The following is a 27,931-nucleotide window of genomic DNA, read 5'->3' as shown; positions in this document are numbered from 1 at the left end:
CTTGACTTCAGTGGAAATTTCAGATTCAGGATCTGACACAGACTGATTCATGTTCTACACAGTTCTTGCAAGTTCATAGAAATTCCTGCTCAATTAGAACCAAGTATTTGAGTTGATGATTGTAATTTTTATACAGTTGTTGTGATTTGTATTTTAACAATTTTCTGATTAATTTTTGTTTCCGTTACAATATTATACTTTAATGTATAATACTGTAAAGGAAACAAAACATTAAAAAATTGCTCTCTTTTTTATTCGGGCTACTTAAATTTATTTTGGGCTACCAAAAACCGAAGAGGGCCTGCCCGAAGGGCTACCAGAGATTTTGAAATTTTGCGAGCCCTGCTTTCCATGGTTACGAAACAGCATTACAACATCTAACCAAGTCAAGACTGCTCTCAGGGAGGTGGGCATATCACTGTAGTGTACAATCAAGGAAAGCCCGATCACACTTTATCAAAAATCATATAAATATATATACCTTTGAACAGATTAAACCAAGACTAACTTTTACCAGAATAAGGGGTAGACAATGGAGAAGGAGAGGTGTGTATAAAAATGACTGTAATTCCTCAACAGTTCATGCAGCACTTCTATTAAAACCCACGAATTAAAGCTGAAAGTCTGGACTTGATGTTCACTGTGGTGTTGTGCAGTCCAAAAGCACAAAATGTTATGTTTTAATTTGAGATCTCAGTCAGTGAAAGTTAGTTTGGGCCACTTGTCTCAGCTGATATGACGAATTTAAGCAGCTTGAGATTTGTATGCAAGTATGAAATACTCTGACACATTAAAATCATTAAGATCGATTTGAAAACTACTGCAACTGCAGCTCCAAACAACATTAGAAGGAATTAAAGATTTAAAACACAGTAACAGTCTTGTAAATGTTAACATTTGTGGCTCCATACATCACCTGCTGGGACAAAAATAGAGATAATGGTTTTGTTCTCCCAGTTTGATACAAATCAATAAAAAATTTAACAGGGCAACAAACACAGTGAGGGTTGTTTTTCTCCAACAGAAATACCAACAGAAATAAATACCAGAGGTTTAGCCTACAGATGTAGTGAAAACAGTAAAGTAAAAAAAAAAAGTGCAAAGAGCTCACTGAATGTGATTAAGTGACAGGAGTTAACAGTGCGTTTCATAAACCGTCACAAACCAACTGGGAGATCAGGGCCTGAGCGTCCTGCACGCCAGAGCTCTGCTCCGTCTCGCCCTTCTTCACGTGGGTACCGATGAGGAACAAGCGCCGGTCTCCGAGCTCGGACAGAGACAGAGCGTCGTGGAGGTCAGTGATGCTGCAGGAACCTGGAAGATCCTGGAGAAAGAAAAACAAAACAATGAGCATTAAGTAAGATAAGGATGATATACTACTATATTATCTAAAAAATATAAAGGTGAACATATTTGAAGGGATATGCGTAATGTCTGAGAAATCTTTGCTGACAATTTATCCACCACCGAATTACAGCAGAAAAAAATTTGCAGGGTCTGCTGCTTCACTGATTTTAACCCAAAATATGAAAATGAGAAAAGGATGGAAGCCATCTTTCAGATTTTATTTTGTGACATCTAAATTGACAAACGTGCTTTTTAGATGGACAGAAAATGCAAACAGATACAAGTCAAAAGGAAATGCAAGTGATAAACTGCCATATCCTTCAGTTTTAAAACACCTGCACTTTTCTGAACTGTGCATTTGCTATAAGGATACTACAGCACAACTCTGTACTTTAACTGTACACTTTATGCACAAATCTAACAGTTTTTTACCTGAATCTGTTTATACTGTGCTTGCAAGTTTACAGCTCCAGACAATGTGCATGCACAAATGCTGCAGACCTGGCTGTCTGCAACTAAATGCTTAGCATATGTGAACCAATATTTTACTTATGCACTGGTTGGATGTATTAAATATCCATGAAGGTGATGCCAGATGTCATCACTTTTTAACCCTCATTTCTTGGCTATATCCCAAATATGGATGGAGATTGGTTCCATAAGTATAGATTAAGCATAAGCTGCCTGTGGAGGACACCAACATGTTCCTCCATTTTGTCGTCACATAGCAAGCTCTGTCTGACTCTGCCGCTCCATCTAGCTTCCTCTGGATTCCATTATCAGCCATAGAGCTCAAAAACGTCTGCACCTCATCACTGGACCATGGTGTTGGTTCTCGTGCAGCCATTTTTCTCATTACCGGGGTTTAAAAATGGCAAGTTGCTCTCATGACTTATCGAGTGACGCCATTGACTGGCCAATCGGTGGCACGCAGTCTGTTGACGTCACATTTTCAGATCAACTTAGCTCGCTTTGAACCCTGGCCAAGGTGTTCTATCCTTTGGATCGCAGCTCGTGCAGAGGGAAGGAGCACACATCTACCAGTAACATCACTGGTGCACGTTAAAATGTTTATGTGGCACAGACATGTATTTTACTAAAAAGCTGAACATGTCGTACAGAGGAGCTTAGTGGGAGTGATATCAATGTCACAAGACTGTGATGAGGTGTGTTCATCGAAGCCTAATGCAGCTGCAGCTTATCTTGATATCTGAAAATCTCCATTTAGTCGTTTCCTGCTGTTGACATGTTACAAGATAAGAGTTCAGGATAAAAATAAATGAATAAATGTAATTCTTCACTACACAGAACACAGAAGTCAGAATAAAACTGTCATGTCATGAATGTAAAGCTCATTTTGTTTGGCAGTTACATGTGTGAATTTTATGTTCAAAGTAACTTTATGTTTGATTTGTACATGACAAAAAAGAGACGAATGAAAACAGTAAAAGCCAGTTCCATTTTGTGTTTACTTTAGTTGCATCAGTTGCAAGTCTAAAACAAATCAATCGAACTTGTTTCTTTCACGCCCACCTGTTTGTTGGCCAGCACCATTAAAGGCAGGCTCGGGTAAGAGGCCAGCAGCTCGTGTAGGTGTTTCTTCGCCACTGGAAAGAGCTGCGGGTTGGACGAGTCGACTACAAACACCAGCAGCAGTGCTTTGGGCATGTATTTCTGCCAGTATGGCCGCAGATCCTCTTTACCTCCAACTGTCAAAAGAGAGACACAACACACAATGTTCAAACACGACTCCCGTGTTTATTTCTGTTACATTTTATGCATTAGACAGCAACACATATGTGATTTTCAACTGGCTCATATGAGACAGTAGGGATCAGAGCATACTAAAGATGGGCTTACTTTCCAGAAACTCGATATAGCACTCATCTCTGTTGATGGAGACAGCGTTGAAGCCCTGTGTCGACTGTACGTCCTGCTCCAGGCGGCCGGTGGACAAAGACTGCAGCAGGCTGGTCTTTCCGGATCCATCGAGACCCAGAACCAGAACCTGTGTTCCCCCTGACTCCACAGGCTGGGACTGGAACACAGACCACACTGGATCAGAGCCTGATATTCACACCAATATTAAAAAGGATTATTTCCTCTATGTTGTCATTGCTTCAGGAAATGTAAATGTAAAAATTAGTTGAGTTTTAATTTTAATAATTATTATCTTAAAAAGATGTTTAATTATTATCTTAAGAAGAAAATCAGATATTAGCAGACACAGCACTGATATTGCAGGTTAGTAATTAAAAATAAATCTCAGGCTAGAAGTACTGTAGACGGTTTCTCAATCTGAAAGAAACGCCAAAATGTATTCTTTAGAAAACTATTATTTAGGAACAGCTAATATTGATAATATATACCAAATAAATGTCTTAATGTTTCAGATATTGATTAGCATATAACTCTAATATATAATATAACTCTAATATATATAATATGATGTTTGTTTTTATTTCAGTTTAGTCTCAGTTAATTCCCAGAGTGTGTTTGTTCATTTTAGTTTATTTTTATTGTCTGAAAAATGACTAGTTTTAGTTTAGTTTTTGTAAGTTTCAGGGCCAGAGTTTTAGTCTTTTAAAGTACTATTGTATTTCGGGTACATGCCAGATGCAGGATTTAGGAAATTCACTATAGATGTTACAACACAGAACTTTTTGAAAGCAGTTGATTCCAGTCTTTTAGATGTGCAAAGTCTAAACAGACAGTTTGCGATAGCAGATTTTTTTTTACCAAAATAACAAAACTTAGCACATTTAATTGCTCTTTTTAAAAAATACTTAGTTTTTCAAATTTTATTCTTATTATTTTTATATTCGTTAAATAAAATTAGACACAGAATTTTTTTTTTTGTTAACTTTAATAAACTTCCGTCCAGCAGGTCGAGCTCAGACATTGTTTTAGTTTAGTTAGTAAAATGTAATATGCAATAATAATAATAACAATAATAACCTAAAAAAACCTCCAATATTTTGTTTTAGATATTTCAAAATGTCCATTTACTCAGTGAAATTAATTTATTTTACTATTGTATTTATTTAATTATTTTATTTAATAACTTCTCTTGGGATGTAAATAAAAAAAATTAATGAATTAATATATAAAATGTGTGGATTAATCCAGCTGCTGCCTCACTAAACTGTCCCGAAAACCGCCTTTGAGTTGAATGGAACAGCCTACATTTCCCAGAACACCACGCGGGAACCCCAAAGAACGTGCCTATGCATTTGCCGCTGAAAGATGTAAAACTTTACGCAACATGTAAAATAAGTTATTTTACTGAAACGCTTCTTCGTCTCGTCTTAAGTGTAAAACCCGGGGGGGTGAAGGCACAGATGTAGTGTTTTAGGAGCAGCAGTCTGAACATTTCCACACAGGTGTGTCCGGTGTTCTGACAAAACGTGCCTCTTTACCTGTGATGTGTTCCGAGCTTCAGCAGCTGCTACAGGTTCAACCACGGCGGTTGAGGGCTCAGTAAACTGTGTCTGCTGCTGCTCAGCTTTAATCACCGGAGTCTCTTCCTCTCTTATCTCCTCCTCTCCTTCTCTCTGCTCTCTGTCACTTTCACCGTCCTCTCCCAGGCGTGTTTCGGGCTTCTCCTCCCCGGAGGAGGACGCATAGTTCCAGATAAGATAAGCGACTCCTCCCGCCACAGCGACGGAGGCGCCGAGGACACCAGCTCTGCTCAAACTCAACATGGTGCTCAACTGCCGGCTTTGCTGCTCTGTCTGGGCGCCGTTTACCCGTTTGCCTGCGACATGATTGGAGTTCTGGCGAAAATATAAGTCCGTAAGCGCTTCCCCGCCCCTCTCCTCTGCTCAACAAGTGGATTAACAGACAGGAAGCTCCGGAGGAACTTCTCAAAACGATATTTCCGGATAAAGTGCGCGGAGGTGTTGATGCAGTTCTGAGACCGTCCGCCAGATGGCGCAAATAATCTTGAAATGTTTTAATACAACCATTTCTTTAACGCTGTTATTCGCACTCTGACAGCTAGGGTGTCCAACTATCATACGCTTGCATTTAAAATATATAAATTACTAGTAGCCAATATAAAGTTAAAATTTTAAGAACAATTACTGCTTCTTTTTTTGCTGCAGTAACTGTTCTAATTATCCTGCTTAGTCAAAGTATCATTTTTATTTAATTTGCGATATTTGATGGTTTTATATATTTTTATTTTTACCCCATGTTTTTTCATTGTTTTGTCATTATTCCATGTTATTTTATTGATCACTTATTTGAGCTAAGTGCTAATATTAGTTTAACTGTAATTTTACCCAATGTCACACCTTCTTTATTTTTAATGTTGGAAAAATTAAATATTTATTTTCAAAAATTAAAAATCGTGAAAATGTTAAAGGGGGGATAGCAAACTGGGGATCAAATTGGCCACAAAATCTGGTCGAATCCAGACCGCTAGGTGGCTTTAATCCAAGTGTCATTAATAAAATGAACTACTATTCCTGCAGTGGAGATACCTGAACTCATACACAAGAAAAAAAAATAAAATTAAAATGTTTAACATTTTAATTGCTTGAATAACAAAGCATACACAAAATGCTTCCCTTCTTATTTGAAATCTAAGCATTTTGTGATTTAAAGACTAGGATCCATACATTTTAATTAAATATATAAATAAACCCTCTTAGTCCCCCGCCCCCCCTTTTTTTTGCAAATGGATAGGGCATTAGATGTGTTCTCAGAATGTATTTTATATTGTTTTTGTTATACAAAGGGGATAACTCCAGAAGTAATTCCGAGTTTATATTAAATCAAACTCAAAACGGTTACAATGTGGTCCTTAAAAATTTGAATAAATCTGGCTTAGTAACACAAAAACAGGCTAAATCAAATAAAAAAGACAAAATTTGGTCATTTTACAATTCTTATAACCTAATTTTAACTATGATAAAAGTTTCCTCCTCATTTATTTTTTCCCCATTGCAAAGGTGGTACCTATTATATTATTCTCTCTTTCTATTTCCACTTGATTCATTAAGGATTACAAAAGGATTCAGACCTGCAACAGTTTATCATTAAATTAACACAAAACACAGTTAACTGGTTTCTAATTTTAGCTTTGAAAATGTATAGAAAAATTATTTTAGATATATTGAAGCCTTTCAAATTATGATTTTTTATTAGCTATAACAAAAACATTTATTTATAGTTTAACTTATTCCAGTTGAACAGTGACAAACACAGTAGATTAACTGATTTTAATGATCTTCTCTCCTCCTCCTTCACATCCTGTAGGGCTCTGCCTGGTTGGTCCTCCTCACTGCCACTCCGTCCTCCAGCTCAGGAGCACTCAGGAGCCAGGGTGGCAGGTTGCTGTCCTCCTGTTTCACCCTGAGGTTCTTCCGGGTCCGGGCCCGGAGAGAAGGAGGTCTTTTTTTCTGTGGGACCCGCTGGACCTGCTCAGGCCCCGAACTGGACGAGTCCGCTGGCTCACCCTGCCGGTGCCTCCTGGATTTGGGCGCCTTCTGAACATTGCTGTAGCTCTTCTGCTTGATGGAGGACAGAAGCCTCGCTCTTTTGCTGCAGGATTCCTTCTCATTTTCTTCGTCCTCTTCTTCCTCCTCCTCTTCTTCATCTCTTTCCTTCTTGTCTTTGAGTAGCTCTGAGGTGAAAGTTTTGTTCTGCCAGGTGATGAACTCTGACATGCAGTCTCTGAGGCCTGAGGTGAAGTCTCTGTGGGTCATGGTGATCTGGGAACCCACCTCCTTGGTGGTCTCCTTCAGCTTCTCGTACAGGCTCTGGAGGTTGGCTATCTCCTCCAGGGTGTCTGCAGTGATGAGCTCGCGCACCGCGGTTGTCCTGCTCAGAAACTCAGGGCACACATGTTCCTTCTTTGGCTTCTGCTGCTTCTGGAAGGTCAGAAAATGCGGCATGGCCGTGTAGTGGATGGCTTTGGATGCCACAAGCTTCTTGTAGATATAAACTACATCAAGATGGCCGGATTCTACAGATTCCTTGAGGAAGGCTTGCACGTGGGTCCAGTCCCTCAGAGCGAGCCGGATCATCACAGGTGGTTCAGCAAGCTGCGTGTGGTAGAAACCAAACATCAGGTACAAGCCCCCCACTCGGATCTGGTAGCTGTATGGAGGTAGGAAGTACTTTACAGCTGTGGCCAGAGTCACCCTGCAGAGCCGCTTCAGTTCACCCGCATTGATGGTGCCAATGAAGAGATCGGAGAAGCCCATCTCTCTCCAGAGGGCTGAAAAATCCTCATACCTGACCGAGTCTATCTGCTGGAAGCGCCCCAGTAGCTCCTCCACATCTTCAGTCAGAGGGCCATAGAAGAAGTCTGAGTAAATACACGGCAAACGAGGCATCGTGTCCTCCAAAACCCATAGAGAATCTCTCAGGCTGGCTGCTCCACAAGTAAGCTGTGGTCAAAGCAGGTGTAGTGCATTGATGGCAAATTACCAAGCAGGAGCGCCCACTAGTGGCAGGATGAACCAAGTAAAAACCATTTAAACCGGGTGCATCAAACATACTGGGCCCTAAATTGGCCCAGGGGATGACTTTGCACAATGAGAGGTTGGATTTTTCTTATTAACAGCTTATTTTGACAAACTTAACATTTCCTTTATTATGACATTTTGTAAGAGTAAAGCAGTGCTATGGGAACCTCATGCCATACAGGTAGGTAGGCAGGAGTAGGACCAGCATGGAGTTGTACTGGCAAAAAGATAGGAGGGTGAGCTGGACATGGCAGAACTGAAAATGATAAGACTGGGAGTAACCAGGGTGGACAAGATTAGATAGAAGCTTATCAGAGGGACAGCTCAGATTTAGTGGTTTTGGACCAACGTTAGAGAGGCGAGGCCGAGTCCAGGCAAGAGCATCAGGAAGCGAACCGGCTTTTGGTTGGTAAATTGACATTTCTTGCTGATAATCACTTAGAAAAGATGCACCAGTGACCTTTTGATTATGTGCTACTACAGCAAGTAAAATCCAGGTAAAATCTGATTTTGGTTTATTCTGTTGTTTTTTTCTTTCCAAACATGTTGGATTAAAATATTACAAGCACACCACAGTAATCTGACTTTCAGTATAATAGAAGTTCCTCCTACAATAACAAGCAAAAAAGGGATTTTTGGAGATTTTAAATAAATGGCTACACGTGTAATTTTTCTCTGTGACCACATGGGGGCTTCATATCTCACAGAGCAATAGAGAGTATGAGAAAATTTAAGGTGCAGTTTAACTTCCTTTACTTAAAAGTTATAAAAATGACCTGCGTTAACCATTTTAAAAACAAATATTACATTAACAGGACATTTTAAGGCATTGCATAATTTAATTTCAGCTACATTTAGTCTTAAATGTCAAAGTTCTGATCTTTTTCTTTATCATCATCTGGATCATTTGGCTCCATCTCACATTCATTGCTGTGGTCTTCCTCTTTTCCAGCACATCCACTATTCTCCATACACGTTCAAACCATCTCAGCCTCGTCTCTCTAACTTTATCTCCAAACTGCTAAATCTGAGGGGTTCCTCTCATACACGATCTAATCCCGTCCAACACGGTCACTCTCAATGAAAATCTTCAGCACTGCCTGTTTTGCTGGTGCAACAAATAATTATTCTTCAAATCAGCTGCACAAGCACACCCAAATAATTTAATGATTTATGAGTTGCAAGATCTAGTTTTGTGTGCTCTAATGACCCCAGGAGGTATGTTGTTGTGGACAATTTGCCCCTGAAAAAAGTTTCAGATCTAAGGTGAAATTTGTTTTCTAATGTGTGAGAGTAAGAACTTTGGAGTGATGGATAAAATTTAAACAGCAACCCATCTTTAAGAAGGCCTGCAGATAATTTTCAGTAAACATTAACAAACACATCCAGTCTCTTCTATAACCATCTCCATCCATGCACAATGCCTCAAAATGAGCCATACTAGGAAAAAAAACTCACAGCAGGAGCGTCGCTGTTCAGTTTTATTTAGACTTAACAAAATGGAAACCTGTTTGGCCAAAATAGTGTCTTTCTGAACACAATCATGTGACAGAATCAAAATCCTTTTGCTTCAATTCAGACAAATGAATTCAAAAATAAATATCTGTTACTTTACTGTAGCTAACTGAAAATACATTGAAATATTAAAGAAACGGTGGAGCTGGACACGCTAATACTGAAACTCAACAGGTTCAAGCACCATTACCCTAAATTCTGAACTTTGAGTTACTCTGCAAAAGCAGTTTTATAACTAGAATATAAATTAGTTTTATAACTAATTCTAATGAAGGATACCCGCTGTTTTAAGAGTACTTAACAATGCTTAAAATACAATAAAGACATGACTCAGTTCCTTATTGCATACATGATTTAAACACTTAATTCACTTTTGATTGATCAGAATTTGTTTCTGCTTAAAAATAAAGAAAAATGCTAAATACAGTGCAGCTGTTAAGGTGTAGAAATATGCAGCCAAGAAGACAATTCAATGCACATTTAATGAGAATATGGATATCTGTGGTGTTATTGATTCAGTGAAAACAAACGCTGGTTTTGCAGAGCAACAAAAAGTCAATTTCAGTGGAACTGTCCTTTAAATTGTCAACTCTTTTTTTTCTCCTTTACTTTGTAAAAAAAAATCAGATTCATGGTGTCGATGAGCAGCGGGGAGGATTTTGGTTTGATCAAATGACCTGAACAGAAAAAATGAAAGAAAAAAAATAAAACTGAATTTTAAAAAAAACGAAGGAAAAAAAAAAGCTTTTAAATTCTCTGCTGCTCAGATGCCAACAGCCTTCTTCCTCACATTGCTTCCCTCTGACTACCAGCCTCCTTTGCCTCCTTTCTTCTTCTTTTGCGGTGCTTTCTTGCGAGTGGTGCCTGAGGACGATGGTTTCTGCTGTCGTGGGGGAACTACTCCGCTGGCGGGGGCTGTAGAAGAGCCGGACGCAGACCCTGGTCTCGGTGAGGTAGGGGGGCTGCTGGCAGTCTTACTGGCATCCCTGAAGAGAGAAAAGAGCCACAGTGTTGTTAGAAGGGTCGGAAAATTACAGCGCTGAGTTTGTTTATTCAGGATCTGAGTTTCCTTCTGTGACATGGATGAGTGAAATAAACGTTTGATTAGCAACAAAGCGTTTGTTGGACAGTGTCTCCCACCACCTCCACTTTTCATGTATTTATAAATTCAGGTAGCAGCATGATGTTTGATAAGTTTATCATCCATGTTTGAATAACTGACTTTCAACAGTGACCTGCTCAGCCTGCCATTAGGGTCCAAGTTCAGCTGGTTAACGGCGACTGAACTTTCAAAATAAGAGCAATAAGTTGCATCTGCATCTTCAGACATCCTTCGGTGGTGCAACAACAGCATAAATTTTGTTAGGATTATTAATAAATAATTTTAGCTTCTGTAAAAGAGAAACTGGAGGGCATCAAAGAGTAACCTGCTAAGTTCGCTAATAGGGAAACTCAAGCAATAGCTGGTTAATAGCAATTGAAATTTCAAAGTAAAAGTGAGGGTATGCGCAGAAAAATCTGTTGTAGATGGAGTCGTTCTCTCTCCCCTGTTCTGCTTTGGAGCTGCGGTAGTTCAGCTGAATGCTGGCAGATGGATTTCTCCTTTAGGAGAAACTGAGAATAATTTTGTTCTCAACAACAGATGAGCCCTTCCTCCTGCAAAGCAGCTGCGGCTCTGATCTGATTTCAGAGTTAATTGGCATGAAAACAAAAGAACAATCTCGGTTGCTTTTCCTCCATTAGTGCTGTTAATAACTGGGTTTACAATTACAGGAAATTGCACCCAGACGCCTCGGCTGGATGTGCGTGTGACTGCGGAGTTTACTCACAGCTCTGCTGAAGCTCCTGCTGTCGCTCCCTGTGTGCCTTTTCCTATTTGATCCTTCTTCTTGCCCTTCTTCTTCCCTCTGTAGTAGGAGCGCTCCTTCATAGGAAGCCACCTCTCGGGGTCAGGGGTCACTTTGGGGTCATAGTTCTTGGGCAATTTTCCTAAAAGGAAGATAGTATGGAGTGAGTACTTTATGAGCAATAACTAGACAAATAAAATATCTTCAAGAGAGAAAACAAAAATAATCAGAATTATTCTCTTTTCCTAACAGTGGTTTTAATGTTTCGACCGCTCAGTGTGCATCTGAAGTTCCTACATCATTAACCAAACTCTCAGTTTTTCTCTAAGGAGAACAAAAAAGATACAATTAGATGTTTTTGCTCATTTAGAAGAAATAATTTCATGGCCTTCTTTATGTGTACCGTAAATAAACACTTCCAGAATAGATTCACTCTAAATCTTACCAAGTGATTGAAAGACGTACCTTTCTTTTTCTTCTTCTTCTTTTTGACTTCACCATGGCTGTTAAAGAAAATGAAGAAGAAAAAAAAAACCTTGTCAATGTGTTGCTTGTTCTTTTGAATGTTTTGTTTAAAAACCCCCCCCCCAAAATAACAGAAGTAGCCACAGAAGAGAGTAACAGATGTGTACCCTTGTTCTTTGGGAGGGTTTTCTCCCACAACTTTAGCGGCTTTTTTCCTGACGTATGTGGCTCCGTGGGAATTCTCCAGCTCGTCCACATCCACGTTGAAAGACATGGTGTCTGCAGACGGTAGGTGTTTGCTGAGCCTGTAGAAAAAAAGCTAAGGATGCAACAACTGCTGACATCCAGATTACATCCTGGTCTTCTTGGGTTACATTTACTTTAATAAGGTATGGGTCATTTGTAAAATTAATAAACTATTTTGTCAACAAAATACCAAGCTTTGTTGAAAATGAGCTAAAGGTCTTTTTATCTTCTTTGTTTTCTCTCTGACTTCCAAACAGAAAAACATTAGTTTCTCACAGAGAAAAATAACAAATCCCCACATTTAAGGAGCTAAAAATCAGAATATATTTGAGATTTTTCACAAAACAAATATTATTTGAGAATCCAAATATGTTCCAGTTAGTAAAAAAAAACATAAAACAAAATGGTTTAAGCGCCCATAAGTTGTATTTAATAATGTGAAAGGATACGATTTGGCTTTATCCGTGTCCACTAGAGAATATGCAGAGATGAGTTGTGCCAATGTGTGGACGTCCTTGGTGTTTTGTCTGTTTTGAGAAAAGTGATTTTTATGAAAATAGTTTGATGACATTTGAGGTATATGTTATAAAGAAACAAAACCAGCATCTGTGAGATTTAAAAGAAAAAAAAAAAAAAGACTTGACAGATGTTGAACCAGCCGAGTGTTTAGCAGGGATTTAACTCACTTCCACAGCTGCTCCAGATCACTAATGGCTTCTTTTTTCCGCCCATACTTCAGCTTGAAATTGGCAGCTTCTCTTACAAGAGCCAAATGTGTAGCAGATCCAGGCTGTGCAGGAGAAAAGACACAGTGGGAACACGTTTACACGTATAAATGAAAGCTAGACCTTTGAAAAAAGCAAAAACTGAAATCAAAGTGCGCACTTAGAAAACTAACTGTTTGACCTATACACAACAGAAATTAAGGTATAAAACAGTGGTTCAGACTTGCACAACACGAACCACCATCCGTGACACACAAACCTGTTCAGACTGGTAATGCTCAATAGCTTGTTTGAAAACATCGATGGCGCTGTCGATGTCTTCTTCATGGGAGTACATTGTTACCAGAGCTGAAACCTGAAGAGACGATGACATGGTCAAAATAAATATATGAGGGAACAAAAAAACGTAGAAGTCAACAATTTTTTTAATTAACGGGGAATTTTAATTAAGAAAAACAACAATTTAAGAAAAAAAAAAAAGACAAAGTAGCATTTTTAGTCTTACCATCCCTGGTTTGTGCTTGAACTCTTCAATGGACCTCAGGACATCACAGGCTTTTGTCACATGACCTGAAGACCAAACCATTCATTGGATTATAACATCTAATGAGGAGCATGTATCAAAATTAAAGTGCTCAAAGTTTAAAGGTAAAAAAAACTTTTAAAGTTGCACTTGTTTGTTTCTTTGTTAATGATTGTTTCAGTACTCAGGCGATAATAATCAATGTGTGTGTTTGTTTTAGGAAGCTAGAAATATGAAATACTATCATGTCCACAGAGGAAAAAAACAGTAAGACAGAGCGGGTTGTGTGTGTTTGAATGCAGATCACTACCTTGTACTAAATAGAGTTGTGCCATTGTCAGTTTGATGCCAGACGCACTCTCTGGATTCTGATCGGAGAATTGCTGCAAAATAAAAAGAAAGATCAGTTAACAGACTAACAGAATTAATGAAACTATTAATTACTGAGTGACAAAATATGAACATTTTCATCCAAACCCAATAGTCTTGTAATGCTGGGCATAAACTGTGCGATTTTTGGCCCATTTTGAGCCGATTTTTCAGTCGTGCGACCGTTTTGGTGATCGGCTCAAGTTTCGCCTTCATCGTGCATCGTGTAGTATACATGGGGTAACGAGAAGCGATTAACACCTCACGACCAGCTCCCGATCATCAATCGTTTGGTCGTAAGAAAATCAAACCTGTTTGAAACCCTGTCGGCCGTCTTGAGGGTGTCAACGCAGCCTCTCACACTGCGCACGCGCAAACACAGAAATGAAAGTGAAAAGACGGAGCAGCACGGCAGTGCAGCGTGTGATCTGGACACAAGCGATGGAGGCACAACTTGTAGAACTCTGGCAAGCTCATCTGAGCCTTTCAATAGGCCTCACAAAATTATCACGACCACAACAACCGTGAAAATAGTTGGATGGACGTTGCTGCTCAATCACAGCTGCCTGATCAATGTTTTTCATTAGCAATTTAGCAAAGTTGATGGTGGTGGTGTGCGTGTCAGTTAAAGACAGAGAAGGAGAGAGAGGGAAAGCAAGAGACAGATTTTGTGTTATAACCTTCATGTTATGGATGCGGCATCGGGCCGTATAGTGTGAGACCCTGCATCGTGACCTATGAACTTCTAACCCCTGCGAGTCAGTCGTACAGTTTGAGCAGGAGCTGAATAACGCGACTGAAAAAAAAAAAAAAAAAAAAAAAAAAAAAAAAAATAATTGCACAGTGTATGCCCAGCTTAAGTGTTTTAGGGCACCTTTTTTTTGTATGCCTTTTTTGTATGCTTGTCTTCACAGTTTAGTGTCACTTTTAACTGTGAAGCCATTTATCAGTATTTTTAAAAACCATGCAACCACAGTGAAAACATTTCGTAGATGAATTCTTGTAAAAAACAAAAAAACCCAAAAAAACCCCAACCCCACGAGTGATTTTTAGGTTAACTGGTACGTCATTTGATTATTTTCTCATAATCAGACAAAAGGAGGAGAATGTGTATCCGTTCTGATAATAAGGAGCAGTGTGCATCATTAATACCTGGAGCAGCTCTATGGCCCTGCTGTGCTGCTTCTCTCTGCACAGCTGAGCCACCTGGATGAGGACCGGCCGTGGATGTCCTGGATTTTGAGCCTGAAGACTGGATGACAGCTTCCTGCACTGGTCAGCCTGTTAACGGGCAAAAGCACCATCGGTGTGAAAATAATTACCTATTATTGATTATTGTTTATTCCTCCTCCAAATCACACCCGTACCTGGTTAGTGTACATGGCCAGCAAGGCTTTGTTGAAGTCAATGGCCTGCAGCTGTTTCTTTGCCAGCTTGTATTCAACACCTTCAGCATTCGTCAGCTTCACCTTTTTCTTTGAGTCAAACACGTTTTGGTCCTGAGGAAAGAGACTGAGCCTTAACACCAGCGTCGTGGCTGAAATTTTAGTTTTATGATCCCTGTTTAGCGTCTGAAAGTGGAGATCAGGGAGGTTTAAACCCACCTTGTTTATGGTGATGATATTGTTGGCAGTCACAGCAAGCAGCCCCACGTCAGATGGTCTGAAATTAAATCAGAGAATTAGAGCAAGCTGAAAATCTATTTAACAACTTAATGCCTGCCTTCTAGATGCTTCTGAACTGTCTAAATGCATCCCCATCATCTTTTTTGGGACTAAATTTGATGCGATGATGCCTCAACTCACTTGAGCTTGATGACCTGGTTGTAGAGCTGCAGAGCCTCATCTGTGCGACCCTGCAACTGCATGACGTACGCCATCTGAGAATGGATGACAGCCAGCTCCGACTGGATGTCCTCCTCAGTCATATCCTGAAAGGGACAAACAAGAAATGATGGTGATTAGCTGGAAAACAGTGAAAACTAAGTGTTACAAAAACAAGACAAGATAATTATGAACAAGCGTAGCAAATGAATACACATATATGGCCGAAATATGATTACAGCAAGGTTATTCCCATACAATTTATATGCAAATAATGCATAAATGGAGAATATTTTAAGACTTAAAAGTATGTTAACAGTGGACTAAGTTTCACTAGACTTGTGAAATACTGCTGGACCATCTTTTGGATGAAACTACTAGAAGTGAAAGTGAAATAGATCTCAAAAACAAGGCACACTTACAGAATCATCTGCCAGCGAGACTCTACAAAGCTCTGTCAGAAGAAACGATAAGTTTATGTCTGAGATCATTAAATCATTTAAAAAATACATCAAACACCAGCTCGATAGGAGAGATTGAATATAAACTGACCTTCTGCTTGCTGTAGTTTATTGAGGGCCTCTGTAAGCTTTCCTTGGCCAATCAGAGAACAGGCAGCATTGTAGCAGAGCTCATACGTTGACTCAGGCAGACCCAGATCTTCCTGCAGAAGGAAAACACAACATGTTCAAATATGAGTTTATTCTAATTCTAATCAAACAAGTCTGACCCCAGTTCTGTGCAACAAAGTGGAGAGAGTAAGTTTTTGATTTAAAAACTCAAATGAAAAGCTGATTGATGAACTGTGCCAATGAATGCTTACCGTTGGAGCCTTCTCCCACTGACTCATTGCAGCCACCACAGCGGCGAGGTTGGTCTTCCTCTCCTCCTCGTACTCGTCCTGGGAGTTCCTGATCAGATCCGTGTAGACAGACTTGCACTCATCGTAGCGCTCCAGTCTGTACAACTGTATAAAGAAAAGAGCTGGTTCAGATTAGCAGACGTCGTCACACTTCTCACAACAAGACAAAAATAATATCCTGTTAGAAATACACAGAAATTGCCAAAATACCAAGCTGACCATTTATTACAAATCTCTCATTCTCACTCACCAACCAACAAAACCCAAAACACTAGTGTGTTCTCAAAAGAATATCTCACTGTAATAAATAATAATAGTAAATCATATAGACTGCATAAAGACTGTAACAAGCTGATATTCACGAATATTGGGGATAATTTTAACAACATTAAAGTCACTTTAAGACAAACAAAATAGAGCAGTGGCGTTAAGAGGTGAAAATGCTACGCTCTACGACCCTGATGTCTCTGTTTCAGAGAAAAATTGTTCAATTATACTTTTGCTATCTGATGTATTTGGTTGCGAAATAAAAACATAGTTTTTATACAATGTTACTTTACTTAACAACATTTAAATGTTTTTACAATCACGTTTCAAAAACAGAAGCCACATATTCAAACAGCAAGCTGTTTGCATTTATCGTACACCGTTTAATTTGAGTATGATTTGTTTGCAGTTCTGATGCTAGATGATCAGATTTTAAAATGCCACATATTAACAATCAGCAGCTTTAAAGGCCTCAACACTTTCTCTTCTTCTAACTTTGCTGCTCTTTTCAACAAGTAGATGACCAATGACTGACTTCTGATTTCAAACAGTAAATATACACTAAACTGTATAAAAAAACAAAAAACAAAAGAAAACAAAAATACAGTAATATGATCTACTTCTATCAACTGCTCCCTTTAGGGATCATCTGCTTCCATCTCACCATATTCCAGCATCCTCTACTGTCAGATCAACCCTCTGCATGTCCTCCTTCACTACCATTCATGAAACTTCTCTGTGGTCTTTCTCTTTTCCTCCTGCCTGGCAGCTCCTTGTTCATCATCCTTTGTCCAATATATCCACTATCCCTGCTCTGCACATGTCCAAACCATCTCAGCCTTGAGTCTCTAACTCCTATCTTGGTCACTCCCAATGAAAATCTTAACATCTTTGGCTCGCTCTCCTTTCTTTTGGTCAGTGCCGCCAAGATCTTCAAACCATACATCATAGAAGTCACCACCATCTTGTGAACCTTCCCCTTCACTCTTGCTACTATCTTTTTGTCACAAATCACCCCAAACACTCACTCCAACCTGCCTACACTCTCTTATACAGCTCTCTGGTGTACTGTCTGTTGCTTTGGATGACTGACCACAAATATTTAAACTAATCCAGATACACGACCTCTGCTCCTTGCGTCTTCACTGTTACATCATATATTCTGTCTTGATTCTCTGTCTTGCTGTATTTCTGTCTTACTACAAATCACAGTCTTATTTGTGAACATCAGTCCACTGAGGCTCTTGCCTGACCTCATCTGTCGACCTGTAAGTCATTATTGCCACCTCCTTACTGTCCTCATACATGTACTAAACTACCCTCACATATTTCTCTGCCACTCTTAAAGCAAAATTCTATAGTGTCTTAAGGTCTTAACCAAGCTTCATCAACTCTTTCCTACAGCTTCCATCAACTGTATGATTACACACAGTAATAATATAATATAATACAATATAAGCCTCACCACTTGACCGTAAAGCTCCTTCAGCTTGTCTGTCTGCTCAGGAGCACTCTCGATGGTCTTCAGGGAGCTGTCCACTCTGTTCAGCCGGTACTCACAGTACGCCTTCTCAAACACCACCTCACTGAGTGGAAAAAAGACCCCCACCCATCCCCCCAACAAGGGTTTAAATGTGTAACACACTATATAGAACAAACCTTACAAGAATTTTGTAAGTTTTTCTTAGAGCATGGCAGGATTGCTGTGAAACTATACACCGTTACACTTAAATGTCAACAGTGAACTACAGGGGTAATTTATACGTCAACCACAGGTGAGTGACAGCGTGCCGCTTACCTGCCGAGCATCTTTGAGTGGGTGTTCATCACATTTAGCGCCTCTTTGAAGCTCCCATTCTGGATAAGGCAAACCACTTTACAGTGCAGTGCCGTCACATCGTCCCTGTTTTCGTGCAAAACTGCGACAGGACAGAAAGAAAGCAGCAGTGAACATCACTCGCTATGCAGACGAACAAAAACAGGTTTCGCCCAGACACTGATGTGATTGTGCAAAGACAGAGGAGGAGTGTAAAGCAGCCGCTGAACGTTTCCAGTACAGTCGCCTGGCTAATCATGGGTTAGCTGTCGTGGTTGGCTAGGGACACGTCAGTCATGAGACAGTGGATTTAGGGGGCTAAATATTATTTAACGATGGCTCAAAATCACACAACAAGTAGCTAATTCAGCAGATATTTTTTTTTTAAATTACACATCGTTAACCAGAGCTTAATACACAAAGCTCCAAAGGTGTATTTAACACCCTGACTGCCGTTAGCTCAGACACATGCTAACAGCTGGAGCTGCTCTGCGGGAGCAGATGGGAAAATCCGCCGCGTGTCCGCTCTCTGACCCCCTCTCTGGTTCCGTTTTCAGAGTCAGCCAGTATACCTACTTTTAGTGAGAGCTTTGAGGGCTCTGGTGTAGTCTCCATTCTGTCCGCAGCGGTTCACGTCGGTCCAAAGCGAAGCCACCGATACTCCTCCACTCGCCATCTCCGCTGAGTGGACGCTCTCGGTGCCGGAAACAGAATGTGTTTACATCCGGGACAGCAACAAATACGTTTATTAATTTTAAAATAATTTCTAGGCGAAATAAATGAACCGTAGTCACAAATTGCGACGCTCTTTCAATGTTAATAAAAGCCTACTATTTGGGGGGCATCTAGTTTTTAATTTCAAAATGACGCATGCAACTGACGCATTCACGGCTAACCCTACTTTTTGTTCCCACTCCACATTAATTTGAAGTGCAAACATAGTACTTTATATTAAACTACATTTATTAGCCTACACATTAAGGAAAGAATATTTATGAATACTTTTGGAGGACTTTATATAATTCTAAAACGGACAGTTCTGCGGTGTCAGTGCTTTTAACTTGGGTGCTTTTAGGACCGTAGTGATAATCATCAGAATTCCTACATTTGTGTCAGCATCTGAAAGCAGCACGGTGGGCAGGGTAGGAGCTTCGGGAGGACTCGGTTGGCTTCGGTCGGACTCGGCTACAGAGGGGGGACTGTTGTCATTCGTCCGGGCTGTGTGGCGAGCTTTTGTCCAGCAGAGATGGCCGGGATTAAAGGTAAGCAGCATGAGATTTTCATTCCTTTCAGAAAGCTTCTGAACTCAGCCTCTGTTTATATAATTTCAACAAAATGTGCACGAGGCATGTTTGCGCATTTGTAACGCTCAGATAAGTAATGATAGAAGGAGTTAGCGCAGGGCCAGTACTGACAGACGGTAGCATTAGCTCGGTGATGAACCTGCACTGTTTCGGTAGAAGCAACCGCAACATGGCAAAAATAACCAAACCAACTTCTGCGTTTCGTAATGAAAACACTGTAGCAGTGCAAAGTGCGGCATTATTGCGCCACAGTTAACGCCATTCTTGTTTAATACTAAAACAACGCAGAAATAACCGTAATGCTAATGCTAGCTGCGCCTTAACTTCCCACAGGCGCTGACTGATTCCAGGCAGCCGCTGGGATTTTAATTGAATTTAACCAGTGGCCGCACGGACTCTATGGCTGTCTGGGTTTAACATGGACCCATGTTAGCAGGGTTTATGCTGCTAACGTAGCTGTCACACACGTGAAATCAGCTGATTCATCACATGGTAGCCCCAAGTCTCCAGGGGCCCTGCAGCCACCATGAGACTAGTGATTTCCTGTGGATATACCCTGTGCTAACGCTGGGGTCCCCCTGTCAGTGCTGATCTCCTCTGTTTCTCTTGCAGCTCTCATCAGCCTTTCCTTTGGAGGGGCCATCGGCCTCATGTTCCTCATGCTTGGATGTGCCCTCCCTGTGTATGAGTGAGTATAACCATCACAGACCATGTGAGCCTAGTACTTCCTGGCACCTTTGATGATCCCATCACAGCTTCACAGCTTTAACTATAGCTGCATTCATGACCAGATTAGCGTTCTTAGAACGCATAAGGACACCATATAAAACCAGGGAAGTCTGACAGAACCTGACCACTTTTAGTGGAGGAAAGCAGGACTGTATTAAATTAAGCAATTATCAGAGTTACAGGCTCTTGAAGTACATGAATGTGGGCTGAAATGTGGTACTTTTTAATTTACCTTATTTTCTCATGCCTTTTTGAACCATCATAACTTTAGGTTAATTGTGACTCACATTATCTTCACGTGTCACCCCCCCAAAAAAGAATAACAAAAAAATAGAGGCAAGTTCAACATACCCAGGATATCTTTTCCTTTTGTGGCTTAACTAATCCTAACATTGCCAGTCAGATGTAGTGGTCATATGAAGGTGTTTGATGATTAAATAATCCTGGGTTTTTAGGTCTATAAATGTACACTGGCAACAAACAGAGAGAAAATGATCCTAGTGGAGAAGAGTGAAGAAGTTAAACACATAATGTATGTGATAGGAAAAGTGCTGTGTTAATGTGTTCATGTGCCTTTTAGTGTAAGTGCAGTTAGTGGTTTGTTAGACTGGAGAAGCTCTACACATGCAGTCTGTTTAAAGATAAGAAGGAAAACTGGAAAAAAAAAACCACGTTGCACAATTATTTAGTGATGGGTAGATGTGTAAACTGTGTATCATTTTCATTAAATTGACGTGCTGCTTAGATGTTTCCCGATGGTGTGCAGGACAGTTTTAGTCTTATTCTTGAAGCTGGAGTCTTGATGGTGTTAACTGTTCTAAAGGTGCGATTTAAAACAGTAAGTAGGCTGATTTACTGATGCTTTTATGAAAGTAGGGCTGTTCAGTTTTGGCAGAAATCACAGTTATTTTGGCCATTAATGAGAAACATTTATTTGTTAGAATTACTCACACTCTGGAAAAACAGTGGATTTATTTAAAAGTACAAGCTTACTTTTTGCCGTCAACGTTAATTATAATTCACCTTAATAAGATAAATAATTAATTAAATATATGTAAACTGAACTAAACCTGGAGCAAAAACTAAATAAGCATCTATCTCAGTTATATTGTTATAATAATATGTGCATTATAATTGTAAGTGATGTGTAATTGCACAGCCTTAGTACAAAGCCTGTTTTAGAATTATAGCACTTTTTAAAGACTGATAGGATAATATAAGTTCTTGCAGTTTGCAGGATAACTATACTCTGTACTTACAAGACAACCTGATCAGCTTTGTGTGTGTGCACGCCATCACACCTCTTGGTTATTATTCTAATGAGTGCAGACAGTTTCTCATTTGCTGTATGTGGGATGAGCAACAGCAACATATTTGGCTCTTTTCATCTAATTTCCATTTCAGCCATTGTATTTACAGTAAATGACAGCTTCACTTCAGCATAATGCGTATTTATCAGCCTACAAATGACAAGAAAATGCGTAATTCCTTGGATATTTATAATACTATGTTTTGCACACAGTTTTATTTTTACAGTTTTTTTTTTTTGTTTTGTTCGTTTTTCATCAGTGAAATATCTCCCCAGGTACAGAGCTTTCTCGCAACTGTATAATAATCCGGCTCTTCGAGATTCTTGTCAATTACGTGCTAGTGTTAAAAACCATATAGATGGATATGTTTTTTTGCAGGCCTGCATCTGATCTGTATTCCAATCTAGAGGTTACAGAAACATAGCTCCTGTCTCATGAAAGAAACCCCTTAAGTTGGCGTGTGGAGTGCTCTGCAGCGATTCCTTCTTTATCCTTCGATTCACTTCACTGCACCCTTTGTCATCATAGCATGTGGGTATTTATGTCCCCTGTTTCTCTCGCTTTTTCTCCTCTCTGCAGCAAATACTGGCCTTTGTTCCTGCTCTTTTTCTACATCCTCTCTCCCATCCCTTACTGCATCTCGCGGAGAGTGGTCGATGACACAGACTCGGCCAGTAATGCCTGCAAAGAGCTGGCCATCTTCCTCACGACGGGCATCGTCATCTCAGCTTTCGGCCTGCCGATCGTCTTCGCAAGAGCTGAAGTAGTAAGTAACTGAAACCTGTTAATTCAGTGTGTACTGCATGGTTATTTAAAGCAGTGGTTCCCAAACCAAGGGTCTGAACCCTCTGCATTGGGCTTACTTTAAATGGTCTGACTTTTGTCTGTTTTTCAAATTATAAATTCCACACAACTGCATAAGGGCTTATTTTTAAGATAAGCTAAAAGCAACAGCAGCCAAAACATGAAAAAACTGCCTTACTCAATAAAATGAATACAATGACACAAAACAAGATGGCTAAAAAAAAGCTATACAAAAGGAGCACAAAAGTATGGAAAAATGGCGAAAGCAGAAGAGCTCAGTTAATCAAAAATCTAAGTGTAAAACAATAAAGAGCTAAACTCTGACAGATAACTGCATGTATTGTGTTGTGCGGTCACAGACTTCCTGTATCTTTCAGTATTTACACCCAATGAAAGAGACAGTTTCATTGTGTGGTCAGCCAGCAGGGCTAATTATAAACAGATTATATTCACCATCAGCAAGTGATAAATGACTGCAAAGGTGCTGCAAACAGCATCCAGTGTTTCAAATGATTATCAGTTATGCAGATAAATGCAGAGGTTCTGCAGTTCTCTATGAGTGACATGCATGCAAGCACATCATTTCTTAGGGCATCTTGGGTAGAGTGCTGGAGCTCAGTCATTAGTTTGAGGAAGTCTGATTTGACTTTCTGGTCCTTAGCAGTCTCTATATAGTTTCTCCAAAAAAAAGATAGTAGACTATATTATATGCAGTTTGCTCTAAAGCATTCATGACACAGCTTGTTGCAAAGAAAGAAAAAAAGAATATCACCAATTTTGGTTTATTTTGGTTTTAAATTGGACGAAAGCAGCCAGCAAAGGGGCCTAAATAACATAATCAGTTGGAATAATTAAAAGAACAATAACATATGCTATTAAATGATCAGGGTGCACAACAGCATATACAGTCTTTGATCTGTTTTTTAAATATGACTTTTTAGTTAATGTTTACTGTACCACCTGATCGGACAATTTAGCAACTGCTAAATACCGTTTGTCAACGAGTCGCTGCCTTGTTTCATAAAATGTGGAAAGCAGTGCAGCAAGGGTGTGTGAATGATTGTCCAAGTTTAACTGTCAGTTCCTTTTTGTCCAACTCTGAAAAAGCGCTTTGCACGTTAATGATTTAGAGCTGAATTCTACAGAAAGCAGATCTTTAAATCAACAAAATTAAATGTCTCAGTAACCCAAATAAGCTCTGTAGCATTCAGCATTCACCTGAATTTCCTTTGTCACTGTACAGATTGCCTGGGGAGCATGTGCACTCGTGCTAACAGGTAACGTAGTCATCTTTGGGACGATCCTGGGCTTCTTCCTGGTCTTTGGATCCAACGATGACTTCAGTTGGCAGCAGTGGTAAAACGGCAGCTGGAGGGGGACCTTAGTCTGAACTGTTTTTATTAGCGTTACAATTATTATTATTATTATTATTATTATTATTATTACTGTTATGGTATTACCGTTCTTGTTGTTATTTATATGATGACCGCCCATCCATAGACTCACATCAAACCAGTGCAATACTTTTTTTTGTGTTTTGTTTTGTTTTGTTTTTACCACTCGCATCATGCTGAACTGACACAAGTGGGATGGAAAATGCTGACTTTCAGTTGGATTTTTTCCCATTTTTAAGTTTTACTCTTTCTGACTTCTGTGCTGTGAGTCTTTGTTTTCCATCTTTTTGTATGTATCCACTTTTATTTAAAGGATTACAAGCTGGTGAACAGCTTTTACAGCGTAGTATCTTTGAAGATGTGTTAAAAAGAATTCAAAATTAATGGCACGGACCAAAAGGATATGGTCAGTGATGTCTGGCCTTCTTTTTGCAATTAACAGAGACACTTAAAAACACTGGAAGGAGCTTCTTCTTTGTGAAATTAATGTAAGTCAGCTGGAAATTGAGGAAAAATCTGCACAATATGAGCCAAAATTTCATCAGACACGTCTCTGTTTCATACAGGTCTTACTGGATTTAAGTGTCAACAGTTCAGCTGATATAATGCAGGCTTTTCTCAGCTTTCAGTCAGTAAAATGTGAACAACACTAAGCTTGAGTGTTCTTGTGAAAGTAGCGGGCTGTTATTGCCACCAACAGTACCTAACATGCGAACTCTATTATGTGTAAATGTGATATAAATCTTTCTCATGACACAAAGTGAGGAGGTGGTGTTCAGGAGCAGTGTGCAAGGATTCATTTTAAACTCTCTCTCTATCACACCAGAGATCAAATTAAACTGACTTAGTGATTTTCCAGGTACCAACATGGTGGGCTGCTTATTCACCAAGTTTTTCTGCATCCAGTCGGCTCGTGTTCCAGTTAGTGTGAGTTAGCGTTTTTCAGTTAGGTCAAGAAAGCATGCAAAGCCCGTAGCAGCCACCAGCTAGCATTGGATTAGCTCAAGGACAGCAGCCTTGTTGGAAACTCGGCCAAGCTACCCTAAGAGCCGGGCTACTTATAACCGAGGCCCATTTAACAGCCTTTAAGCTTTTGAATGCGACTCCCTAAAAGTGAAAGAATCCAGTGACTTTGCTCTGCATTCCAGCTCTGGCACATACTGTATTTCCTCACACCAGCAAAAAAAAAAGGAACAAAAAACACGCCGTATGAATAAAGTTTGAAAGTATTGGGTTGTGTAAACAAAGTCTGCATGCTGGTTTATGTAATCTGCTGCAGCTTCTTGATAATCAGGGCCTGCAGTCAGTCAGGTGCAGCGCCTCAGACTGCTGTTACATTTAAACTGCATTAGTGGTGACTAAACGAGGAGTGAAGATAATGCTACCCTGTAAAGAACTGCAGTGACTAATGGAGCTTCAGGTGTGTTTTGTTGTTTTGTTTGAGTTTTTTCTTTTTGTTTTTTGTTGTTTTTTTGTAGATGGCACTGTTTGAAAATCTCTGAGTTTCTCCAGCCATTACAAGAATCAAATGTTTTGTTTCCATGCAAATTTCCAGTGGACATCTTCACACGTTTTGGCCCTCAATCAGTTTCATTTCCATATTTAAATCGTATTTTTAGGGTTTTAGAAGCACACATCCAGCAAATAAAACAGAAACAGTCCTACAGGAATAGTTTAGCATTTTGGTGAACTCACTCACATGTGTTGCATATGAAGCTAGACGTGATTGATTGCTTGTCATAAGGACTTTAACAGGAGGACATCTGGGCTCTGAAAGAAAACCAAGCCTGTCAACAAGTCCAAGCTTCAGCATTTATCAGAATTGACTGAATTTGTTTTAATCTGTACACAAACTAAAGTTTAAACCTATTTGTGATTTCAGAGTTAGTTTTTGAGCTCTAACTACTCTTTGTTAAGAAATATTGGTAATTTTGTATTTTAGTTTAATTTCCCTTTACTTACAATTTAAAAAGTAAACTTTAGGTATTTTAGCAGAGCTGTATTATAGCTGTGTACCCCCTTGTTCCAGTCTTTAATGGTAAATTAATCAGATCTGTATTTGAGCTTTGTCACATCAGACTTTTACTGTAAACTGAATTTGTGTAATTGGCTCATTAACAGAATTCGAGTATGACTCTTACAGTATTTCCTGCATTAGTCAAAGACCATCCAAGAAAATCATTAGGAACCATTTGAGTGAACCTCTGGCTGAAAAATATGGGCTGACTGACCTTTGTGCAGGGTTAATTTGAACTTGTGATCACGGAGCTCATATTTCCGGCCTTCGTTCAGCCCTACGAAAGATATCGATTGTTTTAAAAGCACCACATTGACGGCAGATTTTTGTTTTATGTTAAAAACATGCTTTAAAATGTACTACTGACATGATTTGTGAGTATCATGATGTAATCCCATGGATGAATCCTCTGGTGGCAGTCTGTGAGCCTGTCTGTGGTTCAGACAAGCAGGGTAACTCCAGATGGCGTTTCTGGGACGTGCGCATCTGTATGACACTGGGTTTTTAGCTAAACGTGTCAAATGTTCTCAGATTTTCTGTTTTGTAGTCTGCCGTTAATTCTGAACTGTCACTCTGGCATGAAGATGTGGGATTATTCTTAGGTTTCTCTCACAGATCTTTGAAGGATGTTGTATTTATTTATTTCACTGGATGCTTTGTGTCAAGGTTCAACGCCATTTTCTATCTCAACTGTTATGTTGAAGATGAGGAAGTCAGCATGGTGGTTTCTTTTTTTTTTAATAAACGCCATTTTTGAAAGTCTTCTTCATTTGAATGACTACAGATGCATTTCACTTAGCACAGCTGCATCAGGTGGAGAGATGCTGATTTGTCTTCAGAGGGAATAACTGAGTCAGTGATGTTGTTAAGAGACGCTCATGAGTGTGAGAAGAAAAACCAGCGAAATCTTCTTATAAACCCTCTGTAGGTTGCAAAAGATAGTATTCTGAGATGCTTAACATTTTCATAGTTATTTTTAAAGACACAGAAACACGGACTCCGATGTCTTCCAGTATCTTATTTTTGTCTAATCAGCTGCACAAAATCCCCCAAATATCCAGTTCACTCTTGTGTAAAATAATAAAAAGAAGAAAGGTGTCACTTCTCAGAAGCTTGGTAAATATCTCCTGCTTGCTTTAAAAACTTATCAAAAAATATCTCCCAGTTAATTTTCTAGCTCTGCAGTTATGAACACAAATTTTGATAGTGGCAGAACTTTTTTGTTTCAGTTTTTATTCAGATAATCAAATCCTAATTGATGGCGATCCATCCGGGATTATCAGTGCTCCACATTGATCAGTTTGTGGGTTCTTCTCCTGCCTTTTTAGGCCTGATTGTAGATCCAGAATGGGAATCTCCGAGCCTCGTAGCTGTCTGCTACATTTGCTTTGTGACATGGTGCTCCATTATGGTGGAAAATGTCCAGATTGTCACCATAAAAAGCAAACTAAATAAATAATAGTACCAGTTAATTAATTAAAATATCAACTCATTTTTATTATTTTTTTTTTTAATTATTTCAACATTTTATTATTTATTATTTTATTGTTCCTTTGCTGGGTTTGTAACAAGCTCTCTGGCTGTCTTCATTTTAAAAATCCATGAATGTAAACCTAATCCAAACAATGTCTTCGATTGTACACACAGGGAAGTGGTTCTTAGAGGAAGTGTGTCTCCCTCTGGTGGCAGAAAACCTGACCACAGTCCCCTCTCGCTGTGTCCAGCTCTGTTATATAAAGCAAAAGAAACGATTTAGGAAAATAAAGACAAAGCGTCTCCTTTATAGACATATGAGCACCAATGAGCTGCGGCCTCACACCGCTGAAGGTAAATTTGTCCTACAAAGTTCAAGACTTCCTTTAGGTGACCTCAAATAAATGGAAAAGCTGTGTCTCACTTACAGAGAAGGCTTTTCCATGTTGTTTGTAAAGTAAATAACAGTCAGTGACCTAAACACGTTCACCTTCACCACGGATGCACCGTCCTCTGGATTTTTTACTTGCTAGCAACAAAATACTGAAAACACAGTGAGCTCATCTCCATGGCAATGTATCAAACCTAAACCAACACATAAACACTTTAACACAGT

General features: G+C 39.5%; 4 protein-coding genes across 4 annotated transcripts; 1 reads left to right on the top strand and 3 right to left on the bottom strand.

Annotated features, from left to right (window-relative positions):
* Positions 1-223: 223 nt before the first annotated feature.
* arl9 (ADP-ribosylation factor-like 9) lies at positions 224-5,280 on the bottom strand. Its single transcript, XM_031728589.2, has 4 exons — positions 4,767-5,280; positions 3,208-3,385; positions 2,881-3,056; positions 224-1,324 (listed from the first exon to the last, which is right to left on the bottom strand). Exons 1-4 carry the CDS (start codon positions 5,049-5,051, stop codon positions 1,148-1,150), a joined length of 816 nt encoding a protein of 271 aa, XP_031584449.1. The 5' UTR covers positions 5,052-5,280; the 3' UTR covers positions 224-1,147.
* A 1,319-nt stretch (positions 5,281-6,599) lies between these two features.
* On the bottom strand, positions 6,600-7,694 carry LOC116311468 (snRNA-activating protein complex subunit 1-like). The gene has a single exon (XM_031728593.2). The coding sequence runs from the start codon at positions 7,692-7,694 to the stop codon at positions 6,600-6,602; it is 1,095 nt and encodes a 364-aa protein (XP_031584453.1).
* Positions 7,695-9,678: 1,984 nt separating this feature from the next.
* Positions 9,679-18,999, bottom strand: srp72 (signal recognition particle 72). Its single transcript, XM_031728605.2, has 19 exons — positions 18,861-18,999; positions 18,267-18,387; positions 17,934-18,054; positions 16,163-16,306; positions 15,892-16,003; positions 15,762-15,793; positions 15,322-15,446; positions 15,121-15,178; positions 14,884-15,015; positions 14,669-14,797; positions 13,458-13,530; positions 13,130-13,194; positions 12,884-12,979; positions 12,586-12,689; positions 12,349-12,426; positions 11,821-11,958; positions 11,654-11,691; positions 11,171-11,330; positions 9,679-10,327 (listed from the first exon to the last, which is right to left on the bottom strand). Exons 1-19 carry the CDS (start codon positions 18,958-18,960, stop codon positions 10,147-10,149), a joined length of 2,007 nt encoding a protein of 668 aa, XP_031584465.2. The 5' UTR covers positions 18,961-18,999; the 3' UTR covers positions 9,679-10,146.
* A 426-nt stretch (positions 19,000-19,425) lies between these two features.
* On the top strand, positions 19,426-26,606 carry leprotl1 (leptin receptor overlapping transcript like 1). Its single transcript, XM_031728607.2, has 4 exons — positions 19,426-19,546; positions 20,201-20,276; positions 22,207-22,393; positions 23,675-26,606. Exons 1-4 carry the CDS (start codon positions 19,531-19,533, stop codon positions 23,789-23,791), a joined length of 396 nt encoding a protein of 131 aa, XP_031584467.1. The 5' UTR covers positions 19,426-19,530; the 3' UTR covers positions 23,792-26,606.
* Positions 26,607-27,931: the final 1,325 nt, after the last annotated feature.

Source organism: Oreochromis aureus, linkage group 2 (genome assembly GCF_013358895.1).
Source record: "Oreochromis aureus strain Israel breed Guangdong linkage group 2, ZZ_aureus, whole genome shotgun sequence".
NCBI lineage: Eukaryota > Metazoa > Chordata > Actinopteri > Cichliformes > Cichlidae > Oreochromis > Oreochromis aureus.
Note: the sequence above shows the minus strand (reverse complement) of the source record. Positions and strands in the feature narration are given on the sequence as shown.

Coding starts and splice junctions, on each gene's coding strand:
- srp72 (XM_031728605.2), bottom strand. CDS start 18,960: ATGGCGAGTGGAGGAGTATCGGTGGCTTCGCTTTGGACCGACGTGAAC. Junction 15,794..15,891: donor TAAACTACAGCAAGCAGAAG/GTCAGTTTATAT, acceptor TTCTTCTGACAG/AGCTTTGTAGAGTCTCGCTG. Junction 11,959..12,348: donor GACACGGATAAAGCCAAATC/GTATCCTTTCAC, acceptor TTTTTTCTACAG/GCTCAGCAAACACCTACCGT.
- arl9 (XM_031728589.2), bottom strand. CDS start 5,051: ATGTTGAGTTTGAGCAGAGCTGGTGTCCTCGGCGCCTCCGTCGCTGTG. Junction 3,386..4,766: donor AAGCTCGGAACACATCACAG/GTAAAGAGGCAC, acceptor TCTGTGTTCCAG/TCCCAGCCTGTGGAGTCAGG. Junction 1,325..2,880: donor TGGTGCTGGCCAACAAACAG/GTGGGCGTGAAA, acceptor TTCTTTCTCCAG/GATCTTCCAGGTTCCTGCAG.
- leprotl1 (XM_031728607.2), top strand. Junction 20,277..22,206: donor TGTGCCCTCCCTGTGTATGA/GTGAGTATAACC, acceptor TCCTCTCTGCAG/CAAATACTGGCCTTTGTTCC. Junction 22,394..23,674: donor TCTTCGCAAGAGCTGAAGTA/GTAAGTAACTGA, acceptor GTCACTGTACAG/ATTGCCTGGGGAGCATGTGC.
- LOC116311468 (XM_031728593.2), bottom strand. CDS start 7,694: ATGCCTCGTTTGCCGTGTATTTACTCAGACTTCTTCTATGGCCCTCTG.